This window comes from Benincasa hispida, chromosome 8 (genome assembly GCF_009727055.1).
Source record: "Benincasa hispida cultivar B227 chromosome 8, ASM972705v1, whole genome shotgun sequence".
Classification (NCBI taxonomy): Eukaryota; Viridiplantae; Streptophyta; class Magnoliopsida; order Cucurbitales; family Cucurbitaceae; genus Benincasa; species Benincasa hispida.
In genome coordinates this window covers 20,021,368-20,040,203 of record NC_052356.1, presented here as the reverse complement: position 1 = coordinate 20,040,203, position 18,836 = coordinate 20,021,368, and the positions used below count along the sequence as shown (strand labels likewise).

General features: G+C 32.9%; 2 protein-coding genes across 2 annotated transcripts; both read left to right on the top strand.

The window, feature by feature from the left end:
- Positions 1-1,032: 1,032 nt before the first annotated feature.
- On the top strand, positions 1,033-1,605 carry LOC120083964. Its single transcript, XM_039039870.1, has one exon. It carries the CDS (start codon positions 1,033-1,035, stop codon positions 1,603-1,605), a length of 573 nt encoding a protein of 190 aa, XP_038895798.1.
- Positions 1,606-4,217: 2,612 nt separating this feature from the next.
- Positions 4,218-4,520, top strand: LOC120083963. Its single transcript, XM_039039869.1, has one exon. The coding sequence runs from the start codon at positions 4,218-4,220 to the stop codon at positions 4,518-4,520; it is 303 nt and encodes a 100-aa protein (XP_038895797.1).
- Positions 4,521-18,836: the final 14,316 nt, after the last annotated feature.

Here is an 18,836-nt window from a genome sequence, read left to right as displayed (position 1 = left end):
GAGATTTTCTATCATGGACTCAATTCTGCATAGCAGGCAGCTACCAATGCGGCAGTACAGAAGGTTTGCTGGACAAAACATATGATGAAGCAAAGAACATTCTTGATCGCATCTCGAAAAACCACGAAGATTGGCAAGAAAGCGATCAAAGAATAAAACCCAGAGAAGGTAATGCGCGTAATGGTGCCATTGCATCATTGCAAAATTAGATGAATGCGATGATAAACTTGTTGCAAGGCATCACAATAAACAATTCAGGAACTCGAAATGGGCAAGTCAATGCGATAGAGCAAACAAGCACCAGTTGTGTTATATGTGAAGAATCGCATTCATTTAAGGAATGTCCATGAAATCCTCAATCAATCTACTTTGTCAAAAACAATCATTTTTTAAACACTTACAACCCGGGGTGGCGAAATCACCCTAATTTTTCTTGGAAGAACAACCAACAGCAAGGCAGTCAGCCTGTGGCTCAGAGAGAGGGACCGTCAGGATTTTTCCATAGAACTAATGGACAACAGCAACAGCAAGCTAGCAGCTCTCAAACACCATCCTCATCATCCTTGGAAAACTTGTTGAAGCAATACATTGAAAAGAATGAAATAGTCCTTCAAAACCAAGCTACATCCATCCACAATTTGGAAATTCAAATAGGACAAATTGCCTAGCTCAACTGAGCTTCCACGCAATCCGGGGAATACAGGAAAAGAACACTGCCAGGCAGTCACACTAAGAAGTGGAAAGGTGGTGATAGAAGTCAGGAAGAAGCCTAGCAAGACCGAGTCAAAGGAGAAACCTGCGATTGAATCAAAGAAACCTCTATCGCAAACTGGGTCAAAGGAATCCGAGACTATGGAAATAAAAGATGCGATCACCTCTAAGCCTCCAGACCATGAAACATTGAAAGTACAACTACCTCTATTTCCTCAAAAACTGAAAAAGAAATAAAACGATGCAGGTCAGTATCATTGCTTCCTAGAAATATTGAAACAATTGTACATCAATATTCCATTCGTAGAAGCGATAGAGCAGATGCCGGTGTATGCTAAATTTTTTAAGGAAATTGTCTCGAAGAAGAGAGGCATGGGAAGATTTGCAATGGTGGCATTGCCACAAGAATCAAATACTATAATCCCACCAAAGATGCGCGACCCAAGCAGTTTCACAATACCCTGCTCAATAGGAGGGATCTATATTGGTCAAGCATTATGCAATCTTGGGGAAAGCATAAACTTAATGCCCCTTTCAATTTTCAAAAGATTGAATGTAGGACAGCTAACACCCACAACAGTGACTCTCCAACTCGCAGATAGGTCCTTAGTGCACCCTGAAGGGAAATTAAAGGATGTCTTGGTAACAATAGACAAATTCATTCTACCTGCAGACTTCATTATCTTAGATTATGAGGCAGATAAAGATGTTCCAATCATATTGGGACGACCATTCTTATTTACTAGTCATGCTCAGATAGATGTGCACAAGGGAGAAATCACAATGAGCATCAATGAAAAGAAGCTCAGGTTCAATATTATCAAGGTAATAAACTACCCAGATGAGGAAGGCTTATCAGATTCCAATGATGAACACACTTGCGTTGAAGATTGAGAGTCCGAGGAAGGAAATGAAGAAAGAGAGGATGCGATAACATCCATAGAGACTTTCCATGCAATAACAGAGACATTGAATAATGAAGAAATGTTGAATTTGGATGAAGAAAGAAAAGTACAGAAGCCCTCTTTAGAGCAACCACCTACACTGGAACTAAAAACTCTACCAACCCACTTGAAGTTTATATTTCTCGGCCAGAATGAAACCTTACTAGTCATCATATCCTCTGCGTTACCTGAAGAAAAAGAAACTGTGCTACTCAGTGTTCTAAAGAAATATATTAGAGCAATCGGATGGACGCTCGCAGATATCAGAGGTATTAGCCCGATGTATTGCATACATCGAATTCGGCTTGAAGAAAACCAAAAAGGCTCGATAGAACCTCAACGAAGACTGAACCCTGCGATGAAAAAGGTTGTTAAAAAAGAAATCATCAAATGGTTAGACGCCGGCATTATCTACTCTATCGCAGATAGCACGTGGATCAGCCCCGTACAGTATGTTCCCAAAAAGGGTGGGATGACAGTAGTTCCTAACGCAAACAACGAATTGATCCCCATGAGGACCGTCATAGGTTGGCGAATTTGTATAGATTATAGGAAACTCAACGCGGCGACAAAGAAAGATCATTTCCCCTTACCTTTCATTGATCAAATGCTCGACTGATTAGCGGGAAATGACTATTTTGGCTTCCTTGATGGGTACGCAGGCTATAACCAAATTATGATCGCACCGGAGGATCAAGAAAAGACTACATTCACATGTCCATATGGAACGTTCGCCTTTCGTCGCATGTCTTTTGGACTATGCAATGCGCCCAGTACGTTTCAAAGGTGTATGATGGCAATCTTCTTCGAGTACCTTGAAGACTCAGTTGAAATTTTTATGGATGATTTCTCAGTCTATGGGCAAACATATGAAATCTATCTGCAAAACTTGGAGAGAATACTGAAAAGATGTGAAGAAACTAATCTGGTGCTGAACTGGAAAAAGTGTCATTTTATAGTCAAAGAAGGAATTGTGCTTGGGCATAAGGTTTCAAAGAATGAGCTAGAGGTGGATAAAGCAAAAATTGAAGCTATAGAAAAACTTCCACCTCCAGCAAATGTGAAAGCTTTGAGAAGTTTCTTAGGACGCGGGGTTTTATAGAAGGTTTGTGAAGGACTTCTCCAAAATCGCTCGACCGTTGAATGCATTGTTGGAAGCTGATAGACCTTTTGATTTTGATCCACACTGCCTCACCGCATTCAAAACATTAAAGGACGCTTTGACTACAACGCCAATTTCGATCGCACCCGATTGGGCAAAGCCATTTGAGCTGATGTGCGATGCCATCGGATATGCGATGGAGGCAGTCCTGGCACAAAATGTAAAGATAATGTTACACCCCATCGCATATGCCAGCAGAACATTAAACTCCACGCAGGTGAATTACACCACCACTGAGAAGGAACTTTTCACGGTAATTTTTGCGATTGAAAAATTCAGACCTTACTTGTTGGGATCAAAAGTTATAGTCCACACAGACCACTCGGCGATGAGATATTTGATGACCAAAAAAGATGCGAAGCCTAGATTAAACCGATGGGTTCTCTTACTCTAAGAATTTACTATGGAAATAATCGACCAAAAGGGAACATAGAACAAGGTCGCTGACCATTTATCGCAGTTAGAGAATCCCGAAGTGGATCGCATCCAGTCGGAGGTGAACACCTCATTTCCTGATGAATAGTTGCTTAAGATCGAAGAACTACCCTGGTATGAAGATATTGTCAACTTCTTGGTCTGCAAACATTTCCCTGAAAACTACACATCCCATCAAAAGAAGAGGCTCATTCATGAATTAAAATTTTACTACTGGGATGATCCAAATCTTTACAAAAGGGGACCAGACCAGATATTGAGACTCTGTGTTCCAGAGACTGCCTTCCAACGCATACTATTTCAATGTCATGAATCACCCTATGGAGGGCATTTCGATGGACAATGCACAGCGGCAAAAGTTTTGTAATGTGGGTATTATTGGCCCACTCTATTTAAGGATGCACGAGNACCCTATGGAGGGCATTTCGATGGACAATGCACAGCGGCAAAAGTTTTGTAATGTGGGTATTATTGGCCCACTCTATTTAAGGATGCACGAGAATACTCCATGAAATGCAATAAGTGTCAACGCACTGGAAGCATTTCAGAAAAAAATGCGATGCCAATGAACATCATATTGGAGGTGGAGCTATTCGACGTCTGGGGTATAGATTTCATGGGACCATTTCCATCGTCAAATGGTCATAAATACATTCTATTGGCTGTCGACTATGTTTCCAAATGGATTGAAGCTATTTCATGCATTGCAAATGATGCAGAAACAGTCTCTAAGTTCTTATAGAGAAATATCTTCACTCGTTTTGGCACCCCTACGTGCCTTAATAAGTGACGAAGGGACTCACTTTGTGAATTGCATTATTAGCAAACTGTTGATCAAATATAATGTCCATCATAAGATCGTCACCGCATACCACCCCCAAACAAATGGGTAAGCAGAGGTTTCTAACAGAGAAATCAAGTCAATCTTAGAGAAGGTGGTGAACCCATCACGGAAGGATTGGGCCATGAAACTAGACGATGCTTTGTGGGCATATCGAACTGTTTATAAGACACCCATAGACATGTCACCATATGCGTTGGTGTTTAGAAAGGCGTGTCATCTGTCATTGGAACTGGAATATAAGGCGATGTGGGCAGTTAAGAAACTTAACTTTGATCTTAAGGCTATAGGAGAGGAGAGAAAACTTCAGCTACTAGAGTTGGACGAATGGAGATTACAGACGTATGAGAATTCTAAAATTTACAAAGAATGCACCAAGCGATGGCATGATAAGCGTCTTTGTAAGAAAAATCTCAAGGCAGGTTAGAAGGTATTACTGTTCAACTCTAGGCTGCGTCTCTTTCCTAGAAAACTAAAGTCGCGATGGTCCGGGCCTTTCATAATTAAGGAAGTATTCCTGCATGAAACGGTAGAATTGACCAACGAAGATGAGACCAACACATTTAAATTAAATGGTAAAAGAGTAAAGATGTATCATGGAGGAGATTTCCAATGCAAGAAAACTTCCATTGACTTGGTAAGCCAAAATAAATAAGAAACACTCCCTACGATGATAAGTGGCATACATTCATCAGGGACGAAGTATATCCTTTTTTAGTACCTTTTTTGTTTTTTAAGAATCTATTTTAATCTTTGCATATTTACTACTCTTTATGATTGTCAACTCTTTCTTTCATACTTTTAATCTTTTTGATTTCATCATACTGATCGAAATAAACGATTGCAATGGAGCAATGTGATGGGCTCAAAACACGCGACCAGTTCAATCAGCCATCGCAATTACAGAATCAGCCCATCATAGAAAAAGATGTGATCAAAATGATGCGGGTGAAAAATTAAATTTGGAGGTTGTGTTCTTTTTTGCCTCATTTTATTTCAATTTTTGTACTTCTCACTTGCAATTTAATATTGCTAAATTCTACTATCGCATTCTCTCTCGTTTAACTCAATCCTGAATTTTTTATTGCTTTATTTGGTCGTCGCATTCACTCCTTGCCCATTATGACTTCAATGATGAAATTCATGCTTCTTTTCTTATCGCATGAACTAGCATCAGATTAATTTTAGGACAATCAATTCAGAAAATATTTCTAAAATTTAGTGGTCTACCAGCTTTCCTTCAAAACCATTTTTACAAAATTTTCCGAGTCCATCGTATGAATTATTTCATATTTCAACAATGAGGACATTCTTGCATGTTAAATTTGGGGATGATGTCATTTTCAACTTTGTTATTTTTCAGAACTTCATTTCGATTAAAAGAAAAATATTATAACATTGAGATCGGATCCTACTTGTAGTTGGATGTCCGTATGACACCCGTGTGGGCAAGCCAAAACAAAGGTGGGAATCGTGATCAACGTAGAAGCTAAGTGATCGCAATTCCATTGCCAAATAAAGAGATGGGCATGAGTTTTGATTGAAAAGAGCACCTTTCTTGTAGTTGGATGTTCGCATGACACCCGTGGGGGCAAGCCAAAATGAAGGTTGGGCACTCGGATCAGCGCAAGATCATAAAACGAATATCTGAATCATGCGAGGGTCAAAATCACTTGAACACCCCGGTTTGATAAAATTTGAAATAAATCATTTGAAGTCCTGGAAATGAGTAAAGATTTTTTTTTTTTTTTGAAGATTAAGATCGCGGTCCCTAAAGGTTAGAAATATTTTAAGAAGAGATTAGGATAGAAATTAATAAGGTATTGGTTCAGCAATTTGAATAAGGCACTATGAAAAACCTAGGCAGAGTGAAGGCGATTGAAATTTTTAGAAATCTTTAGTTTATGCTTGAGAGAAAGCATTGTTTTAAATTTGAGGGTGTGATAACTGGTAGAAATACAAATTATTAAAGCTCAAATTATTAAAATAATGGGAGAAAACGATACGAAAATAGGCAATAGTATGATTGAATGCGCCAAACTAAAAGAAATTGTGATCGCTAATGCTCATCGCATAAAAGTAGTTAATTTGCCTATTTTTGTGCAGGTACAATGCGATGGCGCATATGAAATTTCAATCCAAGGATACAGCGCGATGGCGCACTTGAGTTTGCGATCGCAAGAAGTACCTCCTCAAAAGCGATCGCATAAAGACCTTACATTGAGGCGGCAACATAATAAATCATAATGGGACGTAAAGCTGATAGCGGTAAATTTCGAAATGTAGTTGACAACCGTTAAAGACCATACTGTTGCAAATATATTGAACTTTTAATGACTTTTAGATGGTGCAAAAGAGTATGAAAATTAATTTTGCCCATTTTTGCAATCATTAGTGAGAAGAGCTGCATCACCTTGAAATCTATAAATACCCAATGCTACCAACCATAGACAACAGAGAGCGAGGAGGCAAGGCAAATATGAGAGAAGGGAATCCTTGAAAAGAAATTAATTTTCGAAAAGGTCTCGAGAACAAGATTCTACAAATCGGAATAGAGTTGAAGTGATAAAGAGCAGTGTAAAACGGGAAGCAAGACATTGCTTACCTGGTTTGATATTTTTCACTCCATTTATTGTTTTGTACTCAACACTTTATTGGCAAAAATGAAAACTTTATTTTGATTCATGTTTAGTCTCTCCACAACATGCATGAGTAACTAAATTTGTGAATGAGTTGAGAATTACTTAGATAGCATGACTTAAGCTATGCACTTCATGCGATCATCTTGTCTTATGTATGCGTCACTCATCATTTGGAGTACTTGAGAGAGTAGTCTACAGATAAAATCTAGGCTTGAGAGAGTTAGATTAGATCACATAAGTAAGAATAGAGACTTAGAAATAAGTTCTATCTGCTACATTCCATGCACATCATATGCATCCTAGAAATAGGAAATGTGGCATTATGCATTGAGAAATGTAGTACTTAATATTTGTGTATAGCATGATCGCATGACTTGTACAAAATCTTAAGAAATGTTAGCTAAATCTCTTCTCAACCCCTTCATCGCGTACTTGTTACAACACTACCCTTCCATCACTTCGCGTTTAATTCCATCGCATTAGAAAATCTAAATTAAATCACCATCTACTTCTCTATCACCACCGCAATAGAATCAGAGAATATGTCGCATATTTATTTAGTAATCCCTGTGTTTGACCCTGAACTTACCAGGACCCTAAGAAGGCTTATACTTGGGCTTTGTTAGGAAAACTTATATGATCATCGCATCCACATATCATTGCATGATAAACCAATGCATCAATTTGCTATATTTTGCATTCCATGTAATTTCTTTTTTCAAATTCTTAATTTCTACCCCTAATATTGAAAATTTTGTCCCAATAAAATGACGATTAGCAAATCGAGCAGTAAATATATCATCCGTCAGGGGTTTAAGATATTTAAAAATTGATGGATAATCATATCCAACATATATTTCTAACCTTCTTTGAGGATCCATCTCAGTGCGTTGTAGTGGAGCAATTAGAACATATACTGCACATCTAAAAATTCTCATATGAGAAATATTTGGCTCATGACCATAAGCTAATTTTAATAGTTAGTGCTTATGATAAGTTATTGATCTAACACGTACAAGTGACACTGCATGCAAAATAAGATGTCCCCATACATCGTAGGAAGCTTAGCTCTCATAACTAATGGTCTTGCAATTAATTGAAAACGTTTTATAAATGATTCTACTAAACTCTTTTGTGTATGAACATGAGATACATGTTGTTCAACACTTATCCCAATTGATATACAATAATTATCAAAAGCTTGGAATGTAAATTCACCAGCATTATCAAGACGAATGGTCTTAATTGTATAATCAGGAAATTGTACTCTTAACTTAATTATTTGAGCAAGTAATCTTGCAAATGCAAGATTTCGACTTGATAATAAGCACACATGTGACCACCTACTGGATGCATCTATTAATATCATAAAGTATTTAAATGGTCCACTTGGTGGGTTAATAGGTTCACATATATCACCATGAATTCTTCTAATAATGCAGGTGACTCAGTTTCCACTTTAGCTGGTGATGGTCTAATTATTAATTTTCCTTGAAAGCAAACATTACATGATAATTCATTAGATTGAAAAATCTTCTGGCTCTTCAATGGATGTCCATTTGAATTCTCAATAATTCTTCTTATCATTATAAATCCTGGATGACTCAATATGTCATGCCAAATAGCAAATATATCTAGATTCAAGAACTTCAGGTTCATTGTTGCATATGTTTCAATTACTCGTATATGAGTATAATACAATCCAGAAGATAAAATAGGCATTTTCCAATATACATATTTCATTTGAGATAGTAGAGATAATATATAGATATTCCACATTACTCTTACTATCATAGTAGAGATAATATATAGATATTCCACAATACTCTTACTATCATTCTTAATATAATAACCATTCCAACGTATATCTTTAAAACTTAGAAGATTTCTCTTTGATTGACTAGAGAACAATGCATCATCAATTATAAATTTTTTTCCTCTAGGAAAAATAATATTTGTTTTCCCCTTCAATTAAATTTTCAGAACTTGATATTGTATTGACTTTTACTTCCAGCATTTTCAATTTGAAAAAATATTTATTATTTGTAATTATTGAGTGTGTAGTTGCACTCTCTGCCAGACCTATATCTTCTTTACTCATTTTGTAATCACCCAACATATGAAAAGAAAATAATTACAATAAGAAAAACAACACTTGGAAGATACAAAAGTTGTCATTTACTAAAAAACATAAAGATAGATAAAAGAAAACAACAACATTAAGTCTAGATATTCTCAAAGTTAAAAGAAACACTTGATGTTCCATCAACTTTGTCAATCTTCTTTTCAAGAGATTAAAAAAAGTCCACCACATCCAAAATTTTCATATGGGATCGACCAAATATGTCATAATCCTGGTATGCAAAATTTGCTTTAACATTTTTTCCTTTTTCCTTCAAGAAAGCTTGATAGAGATCAACTAAGTGCTTTGACGTACGACTGGTACGTGACTAATGCTTAGTCATTCCGTATTGGAAGCATTTGTTTTCAACACTTTTTGAACTCTTATCTTATGGAGCTTTTCATTTATGATCATCATTTTGTGTGGTTCTTTAGAAATTTTAATGATTAAAACGACCACCACAAAAATAATAATTATTTCTTCTCTTACCATGGTCACAACCTTGACCACGACTACGACCACGATTATTAACATTAATAATATTCGGTTCAGGGAATGGTGTTGTTCCAGTTGGTCAAGATTCGTGATTTTTCATCAATAACTCGTTATTTTGTTCGGTCACAAGAAGACATGAAATTAGTTCATAATATTTTTTAAAATCTTTCTCTCGATATTGCTGCTGTAGGAGCATATTCGAGACATGAAATGTAGAAAATGTCTTTTCTAACCTATCAACATCAGTAATTTTCTCTCTGCATAACAACAATTTTGAACTGATTTTAAATAATGCAAAATCATAATCACTTGCTAATTTAAAATCTTTTAGGCTCAAATGCATCCACTCATAACGAACTTTAGGAAGAATAACTGTTTTTTTTATGATCATACATTTCTTTCAAAAATTTTCACAAGATACGAGAATCTTTTATTCATTTTCAATCCCTTATAGAGATGATGACGAAAGGTGTTGAGGTTGATGTCCTAAATTTCGTGGGTTCTGTAATTTATAATTATAATATACAAATATTTTATTCATTTAATTTAATAAAATATGAGATATTTTATTTATCATTTAGTAGCATTAACCCATAAAACCAATAAACTAACATCCGAGGTTATCTTTTGTAGCTTAAACATGTATGTAGAGACATACATGTGGATCATGTTTAAATGATAACCTAAATGTTCTGTAGTAGATGGATAAGGTTGGGTACCTTATCCTGGTGACACTACGAATATAGTCCACTTTGTAGATGTTACAATTGTTATACAATGCTACAAATGATTTGATCCTGATCATTTATGTAGAGACATGTGAACGCGGGTGTTTTATACAAACAAGTTTGTATAAGACCAGACCACAAAATGACTAGTCTCATTATATAACACCGTTAATAGTAGCGACTTACATTTCATCAAGATGACCATAGGTGACATGACCTAAATCCTAAGTGAGTTATGAACTCCTACTTATGAAATTGGTTCTTGATTTGCATGGGTGAGAGTGGCCAGATCGTCGACTCAATAAGCCTACCATTTTAGGGATTCGTCTGATTGGGGAGCTGGGAACACAACTACACAAGACAGAATTCACTCCTTTGCTAAAGTCTGGGTAAGTAGATAAATTGCTCCCTTAAAGGCAAATTTCGAGGCTTGAACAATGTGGCACAACATCCTCTCTTGGCTAGAGAGAGGTTTGGTCATAGTTAGACTATGACTTCTGATTCATTAGAGGGATCAGTGGTACTTAAGGAGTTAGATGTAACTACAGGGCAAAATGGTAATTTTGAAGAGTCATCACTCTATTGACTGGTAATATCCAATGGATACAAAAATATATATGTAGTGCGAAGAGTGCAGCTTTCAGTCTTTAGTGGAGTGATAGACAGTTAATGGAAGTTGGGTAATGTAATTAAAGGAGTTTAATTAATTATCCAAGTACCATTGAAACTTCAATTTATAGATCCAGAAGGTCCTCTCTGTAGCTCAACTGGGATTATTGAGAATTAAATTAATTTTGGATTAATTTGAATTGTTCAAATTAATTGAGAAAATTAATTATTTGTGATATAATTAATTTAACTTAATTATATATGATATAATTAATATAATATATTTAATACATAATATAAAGTTTATTTGAGAGGAAATAAAATATTTGAATATGATTCAAATATTAATTATGTGAATTGGATTCATAATAATTAAAATTAGTATAAATGAGATTTATATTAAACACCATGCATTAATGAGAGAATTAAAACTATAGATTATATATATATAATATTTATTTAAATAAAAATTAATTAATTTTAATTTTAATTTTAAAATTAAAGGAAGGGAAATAAATTCCCTTCCCTTAATTATCTCTTAATCTCATGTACTGGGTGGAGAAATTGGGGGAGATAATCTTCTTCAGAGGCTTCTCTGGTTTTTTGTGATCTCTCAGTTTTTCTTTCCAAAAAGTCTTCTCTTTCTCATCTCGATCTATCTCTATATTCCAAAATCACAAAGCCCACAACTTTTGTGTTTTCTCTCCCTAACGGAGAAATACAGAGGAAACTCTTATGGTAGTGGCCATCTTGGTTGCTACGTTCATTGGATCGTGATCGTTTTTTGGAGAGGGGATTCCGTGAAGAAGGTTCTAACTCTTCAAAGGTAAGTCTTTTCTAAACCCTAATTTCATTTTCTCCTTCTTCCTTGCATACTGTAAATTAGATATTAATTGCATAAATTATGTTGTATAAAATTTTGTTATGTGAAAATAAAAATTGGGCTGATCCCGGCTTCTGCTACGGAACCTCATAATTCTTTTACAAGGTTTTATAGCATCCAGGTGAATTTAGCATCGAGCACACATGACAAATAATTATTGTCATTAATGTCAAGACCTGCGAATTCTAATTTCGTATTTTTGTCATGACAACATTATCACAAAAATATTGTATTTATATTAGAATTTATCATGTACTAAATATACAAATAAACATTTATTTATTAAATAGAATAAAGGGAAAAATCGACCTATCTTTAGGACCTACCTTCAGTGAGGGAAGCGATAAGAGCTCGTGTTGATAACATGTTGTAAAATTGAGGAACACAATTGGAATATGGAATATGATAAAATATAATATAATAATAATAAAATAAAATAAAATAACTAAATTATAAAATAACTAAAAATATGAAAATGGAATTTGAAGTGGAATTTCTCACAAATATTGTGTGTATTTTCAAAGATCCACCAAATACACTGTTTAATAAGCAAAGAGCAAGTAGGATTTGGTCTTAAATGAACACCAAATATGAATCAAGGCACATGGACAACATGAAGATTGACACATGACTTCACAAAATATCACTGTTTATAAGCAAAGAGCAAGTAGGATTTGGTCTTACATGAACACCAAATATGAATCAAGGCACATGGACAACATGAAGATTGACACATGACTTCTAGGAGACTAAGCATTAGACATCTATTTTTATAATATTTACAATATTTTTTTTACCTTTTTTTATTATAAAAAATGTTTTTTTTTTTTTTTTAAATTTTTTAAGCAAACAGAAGATCAATATGGTAGGCACGAAAATACTCAATATTTTGAAAAGGTATAAAATTAATTAAAAATATCATATATATTTTTTTGTGGCCAAAGATTGAGTTAGGCAAAGAGTGGAATAATGAGTTCAATTATAAAGTCTAGAGAGTTGTGACCTACTGAGGCCCAAAATGTAACGAGTTGATAAGGTATATATGTGATTTTTTAATAGTGGGAGCCGTAAACTTTATGGTTCAATCAAGGAATGGATTGGATAGAAATCGTGCATGTGATAATAGTTCGATTTTTTTTTTTTTGTTACTTTAGGCATTCATTCATGTAACCATGGTTGTTGGACCTCGATTTGACTTAACCACTTAATTTTGGCAGTCGATCCCAGTTTTGAGTGATTTAGAGCATGGTTGAGATCGTTTCTTTAAGTGTGACATGTTCACTTGGCAAACTTTAAATGAGATGGCATATCTTTTAGAGACAAATTGAAAGTTTTTTGTTTCATTAGACATAAAATTTATTTAATTATATCTAATAGATTAATTAATTTTTAATTTTCTGAATTTATCAAGAAAATATTACACCAAAATTTAAAACTTAGGGACCTATATTGATACAAATTGAAAGTTTAAAAACTTATTATTGAACACAACTGAAAATTTAGGAACTTGTTTAAATACTTTAATTACAAGAGAGACTAAAATAAGTTTTTCTTCCTATTGTTTAGAGACTAGGAATTAAAATAAGTTTGAACTTATATTTGGCCGTTGTTAAAATGCATCAAGTTTGACCATTTTTTTATACATTTGAGCAACAAAAGTTGACCAATATTTTTCTAGTTTAACAATATGTTCCAACATGGGGTGGGAAACTAGAAATTCTAACATTTTAATTGAGGTTACATATTTAATGTCAGTTGAATCATGTTCAATATATACAGATTTAGAAAAAATACATTTAATAAAACATCTTAACATTGATTTATGTCATTGAAATGAAAATAAAAATAATTAATAATCACGATAATCTATTGTTAAAAAATATGTGGAATAGAAAATAGAACCCCTAACTTTAAAGTTAAAAGCAAAAGCACTATATTCAGGTAATTTTTTAAAAAAAAATAATTAAATACACAATCACAACTAACTATTCTTTAAAAAATGAGTTAGAGTTACGCTAAGTTTGGCAAACAAAATGTATGTAGGCAATTTAAAAACAACTTTGTATATATTTTCAAATATGGGTATTTGATAATAAATTCATAAAAGAACTCAATTTAAAAAATTGTGTTATGATATCTTGACATAATCATAAAACGAATATATATATATATATATTATATATATATATATTATAATATATATATATATATATATATATTATATATATATATATATATATATATATATATATATATATGACAAGATTATAGAATGAGAAAATCAAACTTTTGAATTCAAGATTGATAATAAAAGCTTATAATTAATTGAAAATACTCGTATCGGCATAAAACTAGCAGTGGTATGAACTAAAATGATTATTGTACGATAATATAAAAAATTTGTAATATATTATAATATACGTATTTTAACATAACAAACAAATAAAATAACTCTCCTATCAGTAATAATATGGTAGGATACAATTGCTTTTAAGTACTAAAGTAGAAAGAATATAGTTTTATCTTTTTTTTAATATAATTCTATATTTTATAATTTCAAATTTTTATATCCAACGAAAAAATAATAGTATTGTTTTCGTGCATTATTTTCAAATCTACACATATTCATTACACATCTAGTGAATCGAATAACATAGAAATGGGATTTCTGATTGCCTACCACATATATCGATCTTGAAATTTTTTAATAATTCCTATCGAATGGAATTGGAGAAAAAAACACATGAAACACGTGACCACGTATGTGTTTATCCTTTTACACTCTCCCTTTTTGAATTCTACAAAGGCAAATCACACATTCTTTTTCACTGTTGTCTTCGCTTTAATTGAAAACTAAAAAGAAAAAGAAACTATAGTTTTTCACAATTGACCTAATGTTAGTTGAGATATATTCTTTCTACCTGATCTATTTTGATAAGTTATTTCATTTTCAATTTTTAATTTCAATAAATTAATTACTTCTATTAAAATGATCGCACTACGTAACATTTCAAAAAATATCTCTTAGGTGTTTAATGAAAATAAAGAAAATAAATATTAGAGTTAAATTTGCTAAAACTTATTTTTGTAGAACGTTTTATTTTATTCAAAGGAATGAGCTAAGATTCTTACCCATATTGTATAGTTAGAAATAGTGAGCAGGAATTGAATAAGGGTAAAATTACTTTGATCAAAAAAGAAAGTTTAGAGTCGAAATTGACATAAACTAACTATGAAAATTGATTTTTCTCTGAGAAAAAAAATCAATGTATAAATAAAACGAAACAAGAAACACGAATAGAATAGATGTTTCTTAATCGTGGACCTTGTTTCACTTAGATTATCATTCTTTTGAAAATAATAAGATAATAAGAATAATAAGAATAATAATAAAACTTACGTCTCTACCATGATCTTACCTTCGTTTTGAATAAAAGAAATTAGTCCAATTTGCCTTTGCCATGATATTGGATATTATAAGTTAAATTACATCTCTAAACATTAAATTTGTCAATTTGGTTATTGATTTTTAAAAAGTTTCAAATTTAGTCCAAGAACTTTGGAATGTTTTAAATTCAGAGATGTATTAGTCATAAATGGATAGTTTAGGCCCCATTTGATAATCATTTGACTTTTTTGTTTTTATTTTTGAAAATTAAATTAATAGACACTACTTGCACCTCTAAATTTTTTCTTTTATTATCCATTTTTTATCAATGGTTTAAAAAACCAAGTCAAATTTTGAAAACTATAAAAAGTAGTTTTAAAAATTTTGTTTTTGTTTTTGGAATTAAGCTAAAAATTCAACACTATACTTAATAAAATAAAATATGCAAATCATTGTAAGAAATGAGGAGGAAATAGGTTTGGTATTAAAAATAAAAAATGGTTACCAAATGGGCCTTAGTTTTTCATTAAACATAAAATTCAATTAATATATCTAATAAATCAATTAATTTTTAAAACTTTTGTATTTATCATGGATATATATTAGAACAAAATTTAAAGCCTTGGAATCTATTCACGCTAAATTGAAAGTTTATAAAATATCCGCATGAGACTTTCGGAGAAACGTATTTTGTGGGGTTAAACTTGGGTTGATGTTGATGTTGGTTTGATACGATGTTATGGAAGTGGAGCACATGATGTTCTTGAAGTCAAAATCTGAGTTGGTGAGTTTTTTTATTGTAGAGTATTCTCTATAGGCTGTTTGGAGTGTATAATTGTTCGAAGCATACCGTTAATTAGTGTTAATTTGCATAACTATATGTTAGAATGTGAATGTTGTATTTCGGTCACGATGAAATCGGATAGATCCGAACGCGTTCATGGATGCTTTTCGTTAAGAGTTCCTTCAATTTGGCTTCTCTTCAAGAATTTGTGAATAGTTGTTTGGGTAGATAATTTCAATGTAGTGCAATCTTCATATTCCGCACAATTTCCATCCGTCGACAAGTACCATCGATTGGGCAAGACGACATCACTCATGAAGAAAGCCCTGACTTTGATAAGCCAGCTATGATAGGAAGACAAAGTCCTTCAAGAACAAACTGCCCAGATATCCTTGAAAAAGCAGGAACTAGAAACCAAACTTCAAAGTCTAGACATCGAGTCTAGGAATCTATCGAGTTTGTTCCATGAGAAAAAGGAGGCCATAGCTGGAAAAGAACTTGAAGTTGCCAAAATCCAAAAAGAAATCAATACTCTCGAGAGCACCCCCACCATAACTGATGCGGGTATTGAGGCTTTAGTTACGTTCACAGAACATGGAAAATGATGGTTTTAACATTCAACAAATAGAAGCAGTTAGGATCTTGAACACTCTAATTCCATTAATTTTAGTAATTAAGCTTGCATGTTCAAGATACAAACATAGGGTTTCAAATTTTTACCTTTGATGAATCCCTTCAAATCAACAACTCCTTAGCTTGATGTTCTTCTTCTCTAGCTTGTAGACCACCACGGGATCTTCCCTACTATTCTCTAGGCCCTTAGATTGGATGGTGAATATAAAATGAGAGTGAAATTAAGGAAAATTTTTTCAAATTTGGAGTACTTGATATGTTGAAGAAAGAAAACCAATTTTCCTCTTCAATTCTTCATTTTGCATGAAATTCTAAATAAATTAAATTTCAAATATATAGAGAATATACATGCATCACTAATGCATATCAAAATGACACCAAATCATCTTTTATGAGTGGGAATTTGAGGTGTTGATTTAAAGTGGGAAATTAGGGAAATTTCCACTAAAACTTTTATCATTTTAAAATTGAATTTTCATAAAATTCAATTTCAAATTTGAATTTTCTAAAAAAATCAAATTATTAAATGATTCACAAATTTTAAATAATATTAATTATATAATTAATATTAAATAAAATTCATTAATTTTAAATATAATTAATTCTAAATAAAATTAATTCTAAATAGTTAATTAAAATAAAATTAATTTTAATTAAGTAAAAAATTTAATCAATAATAATTTAATGTCAAATATTAAATATTAAAGACATGAATCCCAAACATGAATCCCTATTCAAATTTAATATTTAAATCATATTTAAATATTTACAACTCTTCAATTCCGTTTAATACAATAATTAAACGTTCAATTATATCTCATAAAATTAATAATTCCCTTAAATTATATTATAATATTTCAAATACTCTCATCACACTATTCTAAGGTTTGGTCCATTTATGAGCTAGTAGGGGACCTACTGGACCTACGAATCATGAGTTCCAATAATCCGAGATTAATCAACATTAAACTACTGAGTCACTCCACTAAAGCCCAATAGTTGCACTCTCCTCACTATAGATATATTTCTGTTCACTTGATTTAAGCATGATCATTAAATCGATCTTTCATAGGTTGTTCGTATTAACAGTTGGGTCAAAATTATCATTTTACCCCTGTAATACATCTTGCTCCTTAAGTCTCCACTGATCCACTAATGAACAATTGGTATGGTCCTACGAATAAATCGAGTCCCGCTTTGTCAAAAGAGGGCGGGGCCCCTTTGTTCAAGACTAGAAGTTAGTACTCAAGGGAACAACCTATCTGCTAATCCTAAAACGGGTAAAAGTGAGTTCTATCTTGTAGGACTATGTCTCTAGCTATCTACTCGGTCTTATCCCTAAAATGGGAGGCTTATTAAGCGATGATGTTGAGTCACTCTCACTCATGCAAATTTAAAGGATAATCCCGAATAAACAGGAGTTCATAGTTAGCTTAGGATTGAGATGGATTACCTTAGATCATCAGATTGAAATAATTAGTTTTAATAGTAAATGGTCGTTATAAAGAAAATTGACTATTTCGTAGTTCGATCTTATGCAAATATCCTTTGCATATGATGTCTCCACTCGCATGTCTTCACATGAACGATTTCGGGATCACTTCGTTTGTATCTAATACAAAGCAGGCCATATCCATAATGTCCCCAAGATAAGGTACCCAACCATATCCTTATACTTATAGACCGTTTTGGTTATATACTCAAACCTGATCCTCTTTTATATCTCTATGTATGGTTCAAGTATTCATGCTATAACCAAGGGTTCGTTAGTTTATTAGATTTAGACTATTAATTTTACAATTTGCACATTCAATAACAATTTTATTGGATAAAACTCAATAATAAATTTATTGCAAATAGAATATGTTTAATGTCTACAAACTACTAGTTTTAGGACATACAACCTAATAGAAACTGCGTACGAAGAGTTAAAAGACTTTAAGTGGAAACTTTGATTTTAGCTAGCTCCCCCTCCCTTTTTTTTTGGTTTTGGATTTAGTCTCATTGTCTTACTCATGTAACCTCGAATGTTCTGACTTAATAAAATTATAAGTTTTTTCTTTTTCGAGATTGCACTTAAATTTGGGTTTATATTTTTTCTTTATCATGTGATTGAAGGAAATCGAACATAAAGATTTCCATGAGCAGCGGAAGGATCATTCCAAATTACAATCGTATATGAACTTTACAATTACAATCACAAACAGAAACATATGGTTATGCTAAAACACTGAAATTACAGCATGCTAAACAAAAGAACAAGGACAAGAGCAACACACTTTTGTAGACTCATCTTTGAGTTCCTTGATCACGAATGCTCGATCATAGCAACACACGAGTGCTCGTCCAACACAATTGCTACACTGCATGAACACCATGCACTCGAACTAAGTGATCACCAAGGTCACAAATACCCCGAACACCATGAATAGCCTCCACAGAACCTCGACAACGTCGAG